Here is a 17,155-nt window from a genome sequence, read left to right on the forward strand (position 1 = left end):
AGTATTATATAAAACCTTGGTAGGCAAAAATCTAATGTATGTGAAAGTGGAAATTAAGTAAATTAATTTTAGGATATAAAATGGTTACAGTGAAAGAGAGACAGGTCTATTGAGGAAAAAGTTCTCTTTGGAGACTTAAATTTTAATCACCAGGAGAAATGATTAATAATAAAGCTAGACCCAGGCATAACTATACAATTTTTTTTTGTTTTTCTGTTTACAGCCAGTTTACAAGGTTAGTTTATACATTTTCAGATGTAGATTGGACTATTTACTACATTTAGTGTTTTCTATTTTAAAAGTAGAATAAGGTTAAAGACCCACAAGGCCTGCGCGTTGCATAAATTGATAAGGACGGGGTAGTATAAAGAATACAATTGAAAGCCCACATTGAATCTTACGCTGAAATAAAATTCCCATTACTGCTGCACGGGGACCAATGTGTTCTCCTTTGACAAGGACAGATTTTAGATTAAGCACTCTTAGATTGTAAATTACCATTCTTGATAGTGGGCCTCCCCTGTCTATGGTGCCTTAGAGAGACAGGACAGACTGTGAAAAAGTGTACATTTCAAGAAAGCAAAATCCTGTCTCTTAACCCTCCCCAACCCCCACACCCAAATTTCCATGTTTCAAGAGAAGGAATAGTAATGTGAAGAGACTGTTGAATTTAAATAGGAATAAAGGACATTATAATTACAAATCTTAGTAGCCATTCTGAGAATGATTGGCTGACATGTCCCGTCACCAATTACAATTACATCAAATTTGGCCACCCGAGGTAGAGAAGGTGGGGGCCTGGCTGAGAGAGGCACCTCTCTGGATTCATCTTCAAACTTGCAAGGATTTTATTTTACAAATTCCTCACGTACAGTTCAGGTTAAATAATTAATATTTAAATAAGGTAGATATGATTTCGTGAACAAGGGAAAAGAAGAAGTGGAGGCTTTACAGACACAGGGTCAAGGTCTTTTATTTTTAATCCTGTCACTCAGAGATGAGACATTAGTATCACCATCCAACAGAGACTGCTTCCGCTAAGAGATAACTAGATCTCCTAAACCACTGTTTTGTTTTGTTTTTGACTCGTATTTTTAAGACACTGGGATACTAAAATGATCATAGGTTGGATTTTTTATTTTTTAATAAAATCCATCCTATCAAAGTGAGTCCTCCTACAGGTGTGCCAGTCAAACCACAGTAAGTAGATGTTTGTTTCCTAGAGCAAACAGACACTGCAAAATCAATTTGTGAACTCATTACATAAATCCATATTAAACTATTTAGTCTATATTTAACACTATAACAAGGGTAGTCAGGGTAAATTAAATGGATTTTATTTCCAGACAGCAGGGAGCCAAAGTTAGTCCTTTTATTTCTAATTTATTTCTTGGTTCTAATCTGTGTCTGCCACAGACAGAAGGAGAGACAAAGAAGAGAGAGAATAAAGAGAAGTGATCACTTTTACTCTTCTGATAGTTAAAGGCTAATCAAATCAATCTGTCCAGTCCTGGCAGTGACAGGACTCCATGATTATCTTATGTTCATGCATGACCCTTTAGCTCAATCTTCCAAGATGGTAGCACGATGAGTCCCTTTCTCAAAGCTGGGTAAAATACGTTCAGCAAGGAGGAGTCGACTATCAGTGGGAGAATGATTCACTTAAGTCCTATCAAGGAACTAAGGATACATAATAAGGCCCTGTCAACTCTCCCGTAAGCTTTTTCATTACCATCAGCAATGCCAATAACTTACAGGATTTCCAGTCAGCGTCAATCGCTCCTTTTCAATTCAAATGCAAACTGCTAATCATTTCCTCTTCCATATTATTCTTTGAATTTATCTTTCTGCCTATGAACAGAGTTGCCATTCAGTTCAGACCATGACTATTTCCCTTTGAGGATATTATAAAATACCTGGGTTCATTTTTTCCTTCTGTTCCAGTCTTCCTAGTATGTATGAACGAATGCTGTTTGTCAGTCAGACTACTAATTTTGCCTATTTGAATTATATGCTTTGAGATCTTTTAAAAATGTACCTTTTTTTGCCTCCTTTTCTACTCTAACATAATTGACACTACTTGGCGTCATCAGTTAACTAGTAATGAGTAGTTGAGAGTCTTCCCCTTACCAGGTGCTTGAAGTGCAGAGGCCATCAAGACACGGGCCCTCAATGAACTCAAAATCAAGGCTCTTTCTGCCAAAATAAATTTAATTCACTCTTGGTGGACTTCCACCTTTGGGAGTGATGGCTTTGCCATTTATTCATTTAAATCAAGAATCTAGGAATCATCCCAGGTTCTTAAACATTCTCTATACATTAATAGACGATCTCCATGGGTGAAGATCTTCTAATATATCTACTCACTCTTTCTGTGCTGCTGCGGTAGGTGGCCTTAATCTGTCTTGCTTAGCCTCTTGCTGATGCACTTTCCCAATCATTTTTGCTATTTCCAGTCCCTTCTCCACCACTGCCAACATAGCAATCCCCAGCAATACTTTCAGAGCTCTCTTTTAAAAACGCCAATAGCATCCCTTACATTCCAGACATCAACATCCTACATAGGCTCAACAAAGAGCCCAATTTTCTTTGCATATTTGAAATGCATATTCATTGCATATCCAGCCCCTGCGTGTCTCTCCAGTTTTACCAAGTCACGCATACCCCTCCGAACATACACTTCTGCTTCCGTGTTATTTCCTAGGCTTTGGGTGTAGCATTTCTTCTATCAGCCATTTCTTTGCCCTTCTTGACAGCTTGGCAAAATCATAATTCTACTTCAAAGTCCGTCTCAGCTCACTTGTCACATCCTCAGCAATGAGTTCCTCTGATTCCCATAGAAAGAAACCCTCAAGCCCTCCACTGTGCTACCCCCTACATCTTGTATTTAAATACTCCAGGGACTCATGGTAATGATTTGTTCTGCTCCAAACTTCTCTATTAGACGAGAAGCGAGAGCAATTTAACTTAGCATCTGCATTCAGAAAATAGGAATAACTTCTAGGATAATATTTTATGTGCAAGAAATGACATATTTGGTATGAGGTTTTATTTATGTTGTTATTGCTCCTGATATAAAAAGCAAAAGGTATTTACCACTTCACTCAGTTGAATTTCCCCAAGGGTCATGTTATCCTTTCTAGGCAAGTGTGGTAAAGACCTAAGATATCTGATCAGAATTGGGCTCAAAGGCTCATATTAAATAATGAGAAGCAAGGCTCACGTAGGAAAGGAAAGCAGGTGGTCTGTATGTCAGAAATTGGACATGGCATTCATGAGATCCAAAGGCTTAGGTTTGGGCCCCCAATTCTGTTATCTCTTGCCTCTTTCTATTTATAAAATCAAGAAGACGAGGCAAGAGTAGGATAGAAAACAAGCTACATAGCATTTTCATTTTTTTCCTCTTCCACATAACTGCCATGCTGGTAGGAGAAAATCGTTTAGAGAAAGAATCATTCTTCTTTATTCAAAATAGTGTAGTCTGCTTTCTTACATTTTCATATACATAAACTCAGTTGATACCTTTCAGAACTAAAGAATATTTTATCTGATTATCAGGGAACTCATCACTTAAATAGGAACTGGAACTGAAAAATATCAGGAAACATGGGAGAATGGCTTTTCTATTCAACTTTTCTTGGTTTACAATGCATGTTTTACTTCGAGAATGGGTTATTTTTTTTTTATTTCAAGTGAATTTTTCTTGTGTTCTACAATATATCGAAGTCAGACATAATCTAAATAAAAGAAATGTGTTTTGTCAATATTGTCAGGGAAAGCAAAAGCTATCTAAGGATTCTTGGTGGATATTCATTAATGCAGAATAATAGCTTTATGTCTCACACACTAGCATTTAGGCTTATTAACTAATTATTTATTTTTAAATGGAACTATATTATAGGTTAAAGACCTATAAGATATTTATATGAAAGATACTGTTTTTCTCACTCTTCTTCTTCTTCTTCTTTTTTTTTTTTTTTTAACCTATTTTGGTACCTGGAACTTCTTTCTTAGAATAGGGAACAAAATAAAACAAAAAGTGAAAGAACTTTTCTAAACAACAGAATCCTTGTCAGTCTGCATGACAAGTGGTACCACTGTCTTCCTCAAATAGGGTTCGAACAAAAGCATAGTGGATGAAGCACTGGCTGTGCTGGAATTTCAGGAATCTTAATACAAAGAATTAAACTCTCTTCAAAGGACATCTACTGTCTCTTAATTCTCATTTCAGTTTTGCGAGCCTTTATACCTATTCTGGATATTTGGTAAATATTGTAATATATCATTACAGATCACTCTGTCTTAATTATATTTGATAGCTTGGATTGGTTGGGTCAAACTAGTATTTTTGGTTAAAGTACAGATTCCTGGGTAACAGGAGTTATGTGATATTCACCCTTAAGACCCCAGACACATTCACAACTGGCTCACACTTAGCAATGATTTCTAGCACGCTAGTAATTCAGGCAGATACCATTTGTGTTACAGAATCTTAGGAATTTTAATTAATTTTAAGCTCATCTCCTTTGTTAGTAATTCCCAAACTGGTCTGATTAGACTCCAATCAATATTAAACACCGTGCATTTCCCTGACAGGCTCCATGTGGTAGACTGAGGGTGGGGGGACATCCACATGATGGCAGAGTGGCTGAGATGTGCTGAGTGAAAGTCCGGCCGTGCTCGCTGAGGGGCCTTGGTAAGTTAGCTAGCCTCCTGAGGAGCACTTTCCTCACCCACAAAGGGGGAAGGAACTGTATCTCCTTTGTACGATTCTTGAGAACAATCAATTAATATGGTGCTGTAGAGCCCTGACTCAACACGGTGCCCACTAATGAGGACTCAGTAGTGTTTCCAAAGCCAGCTCCACCACTTTGTAGCTACTGGATGGTGGCATGGTATCTGACCGCTCCGAACCATTCTCTTCTAGTCTGTGAAGTGAAACTAGTAATATATTCTGGGCCAAATTACCATAGAAGAAAATGGACTGATGTGCATGAAGTGCTTGGCACACAGTACAGTACACAGGAAAGTTTGTGAAAAAGCTCTTCTCTTCTGCGTTTTCCTTTTCTTCTATGTCTATATAAATCTTACTGGAAGGAGGGCTGATTAGAGCCCTATTGGCATATCCTTCCATAATTAAAATGGTGTTTATTTTCCTGTATTTCTAAGTCTCTTGTTAAATTTGAAATAATAAAATACAAAAGCCTTATTTCCCAGCACCTCTTAAGTGTCCCAAGAGGCAGAGAATACTCCAGGTAGTTTATTTGAAGACTGATGTCAAAGGCAAAATCGCATTTACATTTCTAAAACCCTTGCCATACTTCAGTATATATTGCTTGTTGTTTGATGATTTCTTAGCACTGATAAACTTCAACTTCTAAAATAAAAAATAATACAGTAGTTTTTCAAATTATAAATATAGAAGTAGATTTAAATTTAAACTTCTTTTAAAAGTTGAGGCCCATCTTGTACAAAAATAATTATATTCTACTTCTTAATATTTTATTCCACTACTTATATATTATATATACATCTTCCACTATATATTAATATTCCACAATTTATATTTTATATTCCAGTTATCACCATAGCATGTCATTCCCTGGGGGAATGGCTGAGGTTAGTGCTACTCTTAGATTCCTAAATAATGGTAATTCCTATCATATTCTAAGTTAATTTCCTAATCTGACTCCTACAAAAATCAGAGCAAACCTAGAGAATGACAGTGTGCAACTATTAATGTAACTAAGTGGTAGTTCACATTCCATCTGCTATGCCAGATGCTGTACCTCTGTGTGAGCAGATTAACATAACCTCCCGTATAATATATTTAGCCATAGTGATGCATTCTTTTCTATTCCTATAAGAAAGGACCATCAGAACATTTCTCATTCACTAGGAATAAAAAAGTCATTATTCATTTTCAGTCACATCCCAGGGCTATGTTAACTCTCCCATGTTCTCTTATAAAATGGTCCAAAGGGATCTGGACCATCCAGATATTTTGTTGCATATTTCATTTGTCAATTTTGTTAATGGCATCATGTTAATCAAACAAGTTGAGTGAGAAATGGCAAATATATGGAAGGTTTTTGGTAAAACACGTATGTTTAGCAGTGGCAGACAAATCCTATGAAGGTACAGTAGCCCATAACATCAGTGAAGTTTTTGGGGGGCACATGGTTTGGAACAAAGCAAGACAAGTCCTATAAATAGGGACAAATTGTTGTATTTCATATCTCCAAACACTAAGTAAGAAGCACAATGTCTTTCAGACATTTGGGTTCTGCAGGCAGCCTATTCTACTCTGACTTATTTATCAGGTAATATGTAGACTGTCACTTTTGAGTAGGGTATCCCCGGTAGAAACAGGTACCGTAACCAGGTCAGGATATGATGCAAGTGCTTCTGCCACTTGTGCTATACAACCCAGTTTACTCTGGAACATCAGAAGTAGTAGCAATAAAAAAAAAAAAAAAATCTGTGTGGAGATAGTGGTGGACCCTAATAAAGGAATCACAACACAAACCCTTAGGGTTCTCCTGCAAAGTCATGCCATCTGTAGCGGAGAATTATAGACCATTTATAATATGGGTTTTGGCAGAATATTGGACCCTGTGGGAACAAGAATGCCCAACAATGGTACAATCAACTGACCAAGGGGCTATAATTGCTCATCGTGAACTAGGGTATTTGAAATGTATCAGGCCGAAAGGTCAGGTGGCACCACCATCAACTTGAGTAAGATTAAAGTGTTATATTTGGCATCAGGCATAAGTATGACCAGGAGATAATTGCAGGTAACCCTGACAACCACATTTTCAATCACTGTTGTATCAGTGTCTTCCCCTCAACTCACACTTATGGCCAAGTGACTGAGAAGGAAGAAGACCAAGCTTTCTCAGCTTGGTATGTGGCAGGTATGTGGGTGCACACAGAATAGATGGCTGCTATACTACAGCCTACTTAGGTGTAGCCGTAAAAGAGGGCGGTAAGAGAACCTTTCCTGGAAGGCAGAGTGTTGAATACACCAGGCCATCTACCTTATATGAAAAGAAAAACGTCCCAAAGTAAGAATATACATAGGGACTATGAATAAAGTCAGATGGTTTGGCTGATTGAGTACAGGTCCAGAGGGAGAGTGACTGGAAGATCAGGGACAATGAGGTTTGGAAAATAGGGAGTAGATGGGCCTATGAGAGTGAATACCATAAAGATCTTTGAATCACATCTAAACACCAGATTGTATGCTCCAAAACAAGGGACTAAGCAATCAATTAGATGGAACATTTCAGTCAGTGGGCATCAGCCAGTCTCCAGTGGTGGCAGAAAAGTACATGGATGAAGAGGCTTTGGCGGCCATGATGGGATCTACACATTGCCCAGTAGAATGGGCTTGAACCCAACAAAACCACTGTTGATCCACAGCAACTACTGCTACTGTCACATATTTAATCTACTAGCAAACAAGAAAAATGTAAACACTCAATAAAACACCATTTCTTGATGAGACCAACTAGCCTACTGGTGACACATTGTTTATATTGAACCTCTTCTTCTCTGGAAGGTGCAGAAATTCATCTTGTCTGGAATATACATATATTCTTCCTTTCCTGCCCTCAGTTCTTCAGCCTGTAGCACTATCTGAGCACTCACAGAGTATCTGAGCCACCAACATGGGATCCTGCATAACACCGTGAAAGATTAAGTAACTCATTTAATAGCAAAAGAAGTGTGGGGATGAATACATGATCATAGGATCTCCTGGTCCTATCATATACTCACCACCGTGAAGCTGCTGACTGATATAGCAAAAGTACAACCTTTTGGAGGAGCAATTGAGGAAACAAACTGAAGATGATATCCTAAGATGGAGTAGGGTGCAGTGTATACTCTAAACCAATGACCAGAATACCATGTCCTCAATAGATGGAGTACGTGGACACAAGAGATTGAAGTAAGTGTGGTCCTGCTTCCATCGCTCCCAGTGACCCAGTTGGAGTATGTGTGTTTCTTATCCCTGGAACTCTAGGCTCTATGGACTTAAAAGTCCTAGTTCTCAGAGGAGATGTCATTGAACTTGAGCACTCACTGCTACCTGGTCCTTTTAGGCTTCTTGTGCCAAAATAAGGCAACAATAATTACCCATATCATCATCAGGAGGAGGAGAGAAAACAAGGAAGACTGCTATTGGCACTCAGGTGATCTACTGGAAGTGTCTCTTGGCACTCTTCCCTGATTCTGATGATAAGCAGACTGATATGGTTTCTATGGCCTGTGAAGGTGTAGGAGTTTGAGTCAGCGGCATGATGAGCCAGATGGAGTAGCAGAGTTGCTAGTTGGGGGTGAGAGGAATACATAACAGGTAGGAGGATAGGAAGAATGAGTACCAGTTTCAGCTATGAGACCAGTTGCAGGTGCACTGGAGGGGGATTTTAATTCACACCTCTAGCCTTCCTCTTTTCCCCAGGAAATTTGACCAATTTAGAATCTATAATAGTTATTTCTGAAATTTATTACATGAGGCAAATAGATTTGAGTCACACAAGGGTAGGACCATAGTGGATGGAGTGGTATACCATCCAGCGCTCCCTCTCAGGGCTACAGCACTCATTCCTTCAGCTGGAGGGAGTGATAGTTGCTGAAGGCTCCCTATTGAATCCATGTTCAGTGATTGCCTTTAGCTAAAGAGAACACCTCACCCAAGGTCACACCCATTTCTGGGGATAGATAGTTGCTCAGGTTATCCCAGTTTCAAAGTGTCTACTGGGATCACCTGAGGTCTTTGTTGTGACTGTATTGTAATTCATTCCTTCAAACTGTGTATATGACTGAAATTTCATTATAGTTCTATCAATGTTGCTATTATCACTTCCAAAATGAAAAAAATAGACCTATATAATATTAACTAATTATATATACTTCCTACTAATTATTACACTGATAACTTAAAGTTTTCTAATAATAATATATCAAAAGGAATATATATATCAGAAGGACTATATATATAATATGTACATTATATATATGCATGTGTGTGTTGTGTGGGTACACACACACCTGTTATCAAAGGGTGATTTATGTGTAAAAGGTAGAAACACAACAAGCATTCAATCATTTGGGTTCCCTGTAAAAATCAAGATTCTACTTTTCTACTTCCGCACTATAGAGTTAAAAAAAAAAAAAAAAAAAAAAAAAAAAAAAACAAGATCTAGAATAACACTCTTTGGTGTGTTCACCACCCAAATATGATATGACCAATATTTATGAATCTATCAAGTCTTCCATATTGTATGGATTTATACTTATCACTGGGCTCAGGATACTTCACATTCCTAAAGAATTCATTTCTAATTTCAAAGTCTGCCATACGGCCATATCCTCTGAGCTAGCTTCCTACTTGAAGCACATGCTGAACGAAGGACAAGGTGAATGACAAGCCTTTATTTGCTGAGAAACCTCTGCCGACATAAAACCGGAATGAGCAAGTCATTAAACTGATACTGCAAACCTTGCAGCAAACCTTTCCACTAGCAGTCATTTTGAAACAGACCCTTTCCCTTAACCTTGTCCACCGGGCTAAAAACTTAAACTTCGAATGGACATTGTTGAAATATCTGCTTATTAATTCTTTTCTTGGAGGATGCGGAAATATGCCAGAAGAAAGCTATCATTGTGCTCACCCCAATCAATGCCTGCTATTTTTCTTGAGAAAACAAACTAAGACTTTATAATAGCTAACATCCGTGTGGCAATTTAGAGCTGACGAATCTCTTTTACATACACTTATTGCAATAAATCTTTGAGACAATTATCTACTGCATTTCATGGCTGAGGAAATGTAGACTTTGAAAGGTTAGGCAGCACTTCCTGTGATTCTGTCCATACATATATTCTTAATTCCATTATGTTTTTTTTTTTCTTTTTAACAATTTGTTGTTTTATTTATTTGAGAGAGAGCAAGCAGGAATGAGGGAGGGAGCAGAGGGAGCAGAATCAAGCAGACCGAGCACAGAGCCCAAGGCAGGGCTCAATCCCATGACCGTCAGATCATGAGTCAGACGCTTCACTGACTGAGCCACCCAGGTGCCCCTTCAGTTATATTTTTGGACCTCTATAGGTAAAATAGCAAAGGATACAGAGATGAGATATAGACACATCTCATCTAGCCTATGGATACGACAAAAGATAAAATGAGTGATTTATGACAAACTAAGGCCATCACTGAACCCCCAAAAGTATTAGTTTGGGTGTCAACACTCTAAGCAGAGGGGATTTTGAGATAGAAAATTCAAGAGCAAAGACTATCATCCTCTTACTTAATCTTCACCTTGGCAAGCAAAAATAGCATTTCAGTACATTGAACACATTCATAGCCATGTATGCTGACATTATAAACTACCTTGAAAATTCTGGTTCTGTATCCTATTAGCTGCAGTTAATTACCAAGATTTATAAGGGAAAATGAGGAAATCTTATGAGCTTATGAATTGGTAATATGTTTCAAAAACATTAAGCTGACTTTTATTCATTTAGACTCGATGATGGGGGAAAAAAAAAAGAATGTTTGTAGTTGTAATGAGCATCTTATTTTGGGTAAGGAAACTGTCCAACGACTTATTTTCTAGTTTGGATCCACAAACATGTTAGTCTAGTACAAGAAATTGGCTCTTCTAAATTATTTATAGAATTCCAGGATAGATTTGATTTCATACTAAATACAACTGAGCATTTAAGTCACAGTAACCCTTCTCATATGAGAGACAAAAACTCAACTTAATTGACCACCAGTGACTAATAGGAGATCGAGAAGTACTTCCTGTTGGCTTTAGTTACAGTCTGTCTTACATCGTCACTTATGTGCTATTACACTGACAAATTTTAACAGACTTTGGAGTGTTAAGACTAATTGTACAGTTTTTCATTGCTTCACACAATACCACTGAATTTACTATGTAAGAGTCAATATTTAGTAAAAAACACTATAATTAGTTGCAGTTAACATACAATTATATGGGTGAGCATCTAAATGCTCCTTTTGTCCATTTGGATTTCAAGGTATTCTTCTCACACGGATAAGGGACAAGTCACAAAAACAGATTAAAAAAAAAAAAACTCAAAACAAAAAACAAAAATTTTGATTTTATGCCTTAGGGTTCGTAACTGGACTTAAATACTTTTGCTAATTTTAGGCTATACGATATACTGCCTTAATAAGCCATTGAAAATTCAATGTTAATTGTGACCAGTAACCTTTTCCAAAGAAGGACAGGGAATTGATAATAGCTCACATTTCCTAAATGCCTAGCCAATATACTTCACCTCCTACAGTGGAAAATTCTATGTTGTTACCAATATGGGAGGGAAAACAAACAAACAAACAAAACAAAACCAGATTGGAAAGCATTCAATATTAACATGAGACACATAATCCTTATTTACTTCTTCTATGGGAGGTGTAATATGGTGTCTTGCCTAAGCAGATCTATACTTAGGGGATATTTATAATGGCATGTATTCATTGTGACCATGCAGAGCCTTTTCGTGTGTGCACATTAGAGTATGAAGGATGCAAAAAAAAAAAAAAAAAAAAAAAAGAAAGAAATGAAAAGAAAAGAAAACATGAAGAATACATTATTTCCTCCCATGGCAACTTTATTCTATCTTTACCCATTTCTTCCATTAAATTAAAGCTCTTCCAGACAACATACGTCTCGATAGTTACTGCATTCATTCTCAGTTCCCTGGCCTTCAATTCCCCTGGCCAATGGTCATGTATCTTCACCGCAGACCACGGCCAGGAAACTGAATACTCCCCAGAAGCTGGAACAAGAAAAACCAACTCAGAGATAACTGGTATCTTAGATCTATCTTATCTTTCCTGCCTTGTTCCCTATCCACATACCCTCAGCAAAAGGAAATTGCTAATTTTTCCACCCAACTACCAAATAGTTTCCTTTTTTTTTCTTTATTTTTTTTCTTTTTCTCTTGTTTAGTTTTCTTAATTTAATTACTACCTGCCCACACTGCAGTTTATCAGATGATAACGTGATGGTAAATAGTTCATCAGCATCTGCTATGCCAACCGGTTTCGAACCTACAGCTCACGTTTGCAAATCTGGCTACTGAACCTTCTTGTTCTTGTGACGTCTAACACATTGATCCTTAGTGCTCCCTGGCTGGTCTATTCACCGAAGGGCAGACTTGGAGCTATAGTTCATTTGGAAAGGCAACTTCTTAATCCAATGTGCCTTCCCCTCTCCCTTGCAAAAGTAAATAAATAAACTAAAACAAGCAACAACAAAACTTTTCCTTGGCTATTAGGAGAGATTAATAGATAATACAAGTAATATAAATTGGCTGAAGTATTTTTAATTTCTATTCACCACCACTTACATAACATGGCTAAGTCTTTCTGATGTATGTAAAGTCTTAAGAATGCAGGCTTTCATGCATCCCACGCACGTGTGTGTGTGTGTGTGTGTGTGTGTGTGTGTGTGTGAAAGAGAGAGGGAGGGGAGGAGGGAGGCGGGGAGGCAGCAGTCTGGAACTGCATATATGGTATTACGGTGTTGCATGTACACTGCTAATGAGAGGACTTCCTGTAGTATAATGACTTTTTTCATTGCCATTGATCTTCTTGACCTTTGCCTAGAGGAAACCATGTGTATATTTCACATGCTAAGGTATACAGACCTCAATATTTTCCCCAAACCTCAATATTTTCCCCAAACTTATTTTCTGGAGAGCAAAACAAGTCATTAACTCAATTTAATTTAGTAGATTATGTTTACTTTATTTGCTGAGTCACTAATTGCTAAAGTGGGAATAGCTCACAGTATATAAAAGACGATGTTGAAACTTCATTAGGCTTATGTAAATATCCATTAGCGATGGACACTGGCCGGAATGGGTCATTGTGTGTGCTTCGGTGAGGAGCAGATTGTCATGGTTGCCAAGAGGAACTCTCAGCCACCAGCCTGTGGACAGATCAGAGCTGAACAGCTGGCAATGTGGGCGTACGATGAGCCTCAAAATACACGGTGGCCGTTTATTGTTGAAACTTAAACAGAGAGGGCTATGTTCTCCCCGCCACGATCAGCCTCACGGCTGAATTTTTATTTCGAGCTGGCTTCTCCACCATCTGTGCACGTGGCCTACACTGCATCTCTGAGGAGTTGGAGAAGCATATTTGAAGACCTGATTGAATAGCCAGGGAAAAGCAATCCATCATTTCTAAGAGGGGATGTGAGACAGTCACAACAGTGTCCTGTCATGGTTTCAGATTTTTATCTTCATTTTCTTTTACTTTCATTCTAATCCGTTGCCAAACGCAATAAACACCGACCAAGAGTACAAAATCCACTGATGGTACTTTACCATCTACATATCTACATGAAAGAATGGATTATCCAGATTCTCAGAGGCTTCCCTTAGTGTGTGTGTGTGTGGGGGGGGCGGTGTGATTGTCCTGCCGAAGGGAGCCTCGCTCTGTAGGGTCCCTTAGACCTCAATGACTCAGGGCCCTTGTGGAATGCAAGATGCTGGTGACACATGGCTACCCCCTGAAACGAGAGCTTGCCGGGATAAGGGAAGCTGCACTCCTAAAACTGGTTTATGGAGTTGAACTACTAAAATATAAAGAGGGAACAGTTTCATTTTATCCTGTGGTCCACTTTCATACACACCCTGTCACATCTATTTCCCAACTCTGCAATCTGGGTCAATCCTCTCATCCTGGGGTCACCTTAAAGTATTTAAAAAGCCTTATCTTCGGGTCCTACGAAAACAACAAACGATAACAACACACACACGTACACACAGAGTAAGACCTACATCAAAACATTAATCTGAGGTTGGGGCAGCCTCAGCAGGCAGGACCTCTCAGGCATGATCATGTCAAAAGGACCCCAGCTCTGCTATCTTCAAGTGCACCTCATATCTTTGTTCTTCCTCCAGGTGGAAATAGAGCTTCTCCCCACAGTTGCCTTCCCCTTTCTCTTCCTGGCATCATTTTGGATGGTTCCAGGGACTTCCACCTTGCATTATTTGCCCATTTCCCATGTTTACAAGCAATTCCCAGTAAAAGACACACACACACACACACACACACACACACACACACACACACACAGGCACAATCTGTTCAAGGGGTTTTCTTGGTATCTCTACAACTTCTGTGGAAGGGAAAGTACCATGATAATCTCTAATCCTATGAATTCAAGAACTTCAAAGAATCCTCCATTCCTCTGGGCAATTGCAGCGGATGGTCACTGAGTGTGTTTGGTCAGTGTCAACAAGTCCTAGGAGAAACTATTTCATACGTCCTTTTAGAAATATGGGATTACTCATCCAGCATTTTCCTCAGCTTAATGGCTGTAGCTGAAAATCAAGGTTAACTAGAATTCTCTTATTCTGTGTGGCCACATCATCATTACTAATGAGACGGCACACGGTTCTGAAAGCATGGCTCACATTGGATACCCTGATTTTAGAGGTCGTTTTTCTCCATCTTATCCCCTACTGTTCCAGCAGAAGAGAACGTACTCAGTCACGTGAATAAAGTTACACTAACACTTTAAAGCACAGTACACGGAGGGAAAAGAAATAGTCCACCAGAGAAATCAGCAGTCTCAAAGGAGGGTTAATTAATAGTCCCCTTTAATTCGTAGAGAATTCCTTTACTCATCTGGGACAGTTGTTCTACTGTTGCTGCTTTTTTTTTTTTTTTCATTTAGATCAAGGAAAAAAAAGGGGAAGTCATTGTCGTGAGCATCATTATGAGACTCTGAGAGGCTTCATATAACTGGTTAGGGATGCACAAAATATAAGGCCTTCACAGACTTATTTTAAGTGATAGAAGCCAAAGAAAGACTTTATTTCATATACCTCAGTTATTTTCTATCATATTTACTGTAGGGAAAGAGTACAACAAGAGTAGTGAGTCATGTCAAGAGGGAGGAAATTGGTCTTGAAAAGTTGAAATTAAAATAATCAATATGCGGGATCCCTGGGTGGTGCAGCAGTTTGGCGCCTGCCTTTGGCCCAGGGCGCGATCCTGGAGACCCGGGATCGAATCCCGCGTCGGGCTCCCGGTGCATGGAGCCTGCTTCTCCCTCTGCCTGTGTCTCTGCCTCTCTCTCTCTCTCTGTGTGTGTGACTATCATAAATAAATTTAAAAAAAATTAAAAAAAATAATAATCAATATGCACCATGGAAACTTCCATAGAAGATACTAATATTTTAAAGTATTTAGATCTATATAAACAACTTTGCCATCACTATTTTTATAAAAATAAACATTTTTGACTTTCTTTAGTGTTATAACATTTCAGAGCAGCTGATCAGTTTGTTTTCTTTTTCCCTTTTTTGTATTGGCAGGATTTTTTTGTTTTGGATAATAGGAAGCATCTAATATAGAGCTATGATAGGGTTTTTTTTTTAAGACGTTTTTACTTATTTGGGGGGAGAAGACAGATGGAGAGAATCTCAAGAAGACTCTCCATTGAGCATGGAGCCTGATGTTGGACTCAGTCTCATGACCCTGAGATCATGACCTGAGCTGAAGCCAAGAGCCAGACACTTAACTGATTGTGCCACCCAGGTGCCCCAAGTTATGAAGGTTTGAATACACCACCATATTAAACTTCCAAAAGACTACAGGATGAAATAAAATAAAAGCTTCATAAATTATAGAAAAAAAGATAAACTTTCAAAATCTATTTAAAAAATAGAAAAATGTTTTAAATTTCAAGTGATTGTTTCCACTATTTTTCTGCCAATTTCCACTGATTCAAGACTATACATATTTTTTCTTTTTTCTTTTTTTTTTTTTTGTATTTTTTTTCTATATTTACCTGAATTACTAAAAGAAAGGCAGGCCACAAAAGAGGGGAGAAGGTAGTAATTTAGCAGTTGTCATTTTGACAACCAGAGGCACCAAATGTTCGTGATGACTCTATCTCACTGAATGGAGATACACACCTCGTTTTCTAGGGAGAATAGGACATCGATACATAAGTGTACACCTTGATAAACTAAATAATTAGATGATTTCCAATTGACTTTGAGAGATAGAGAAAATAATATGGATTTCACAAGTGGACCAATCACAGCAATGATTACCAGTGCCAGAGCGAAGTTCCCCTCATCTTACCGGGCTTAGGGACAATGAGCTGTGCACTGGTCTGGGCATTTCCAGCCTCATTTTCAGCGACACATTGATAAAAGCCTTCATCTGACTTCACCACTCCAAGGATTCGTAAGTTGCTTCCTCCCTAGAGAGAAGAAAGAAGCAGGTAAAATATTTTAAAAGGCAAAAAACTCAATGAACATATGATTTTGATAAAATTTCACAGAAGAAGCAAGAAGGAAAGCCATGAGAGTGCTCAGTCTCACGGATATGACCTACGTCACTTGGGAAATGTCACAGATTCCCAATACTCTGCTGAATCCGTGTGCCTACATTTAACCTAGTTCTGAAATGAAACCTATGCTCACAAAAATACACATCATCCTCAATATCTAAACGAGCAGCAAACAGAGAGCTCTTTGATTAAATAGGCAAGAAACAAAGGTTAGCATCCAAAGACATTTCATTCTTTCACTTGGTATCGAAAGAAAATTGGGTTTAGCAGCTGCTGGGGGAAGAAAAGACAAAAAAATGAAAAGAAACACTGAGTTTTGCAGCTTCTAAAAGACAAGAAATCTAGGTTGGGTACTTTCTGAAAGTGTTTACTGAGAAAAAAAAAATCTGAAAATCCTTTTAAAATTGTAATTGCTTTGACACGTACCCTTTTGGGGATTTGGAGCTGTGGTATGGTGGATATTTTATACCATGTCATTCTTGTTACATGGCCAAAATGCTTTACCTTCAGTAATCCATAAATTAAGCACAGCGATGTTAATTCCTGTTTTATATAAATTGAGCCACCATCTTTTTCAAGGATGGATGATAAAATGATCTGGAGATAGCATTTAATTATACCGACTCAGTTTTTCTTCAATATTAGTGTAAGAATTAGTTCAGTAAGTGAGACGTGTTAAATCACTTCCCCTAAAGTCATTAAGAGATAAATATTACCTCATGGGGAATTCTTAATTGTTTTTAGTGTCTTGTAGTCAATTCTCTGCTGATGTAAAATTCTTAGATAAA

General features: G+C 38.2%; 1 protein-coding gene across 7 annotated transcripts in view; it reads right to left on the bottom strand.

The window, feature by feature from the left end:
• Window positions 1-17,155, bottom strand: part of DCC (DCC netrin 1 receptor) — a 1,086,838-nt gene that overhangs the window by 405,373 nt on the left and 664,310 nt on the right. For all 7 annotated transcript variants that reach the window (XM_072822920.1, XM_072822912.1, XM_072822902.1 and 4 more), the window contains one exon: window positions 16,157-16,277. In XM_072822920.1, coding sequence (XP_072679021.1) covers window positions 16,157-16,277 — 121 coding nt within the window. The remainder of the gene's footprint in view (window positions 1-16,156; window positions 16,278-17,155) is intronic.

This window comes from Canis lupus, chromosome 1 (assembly GCF_048164855.1).
Source record: "Canis lupus baileyi chromosome 1, mCanLup2.hap1, whole genome shotgun sequence".
Taxonomy (NCBI): Eukaryota; Metazoa; Chordata; class Mammalia; order Carnivora; family Canidae; genus Canis; species Canis lupus.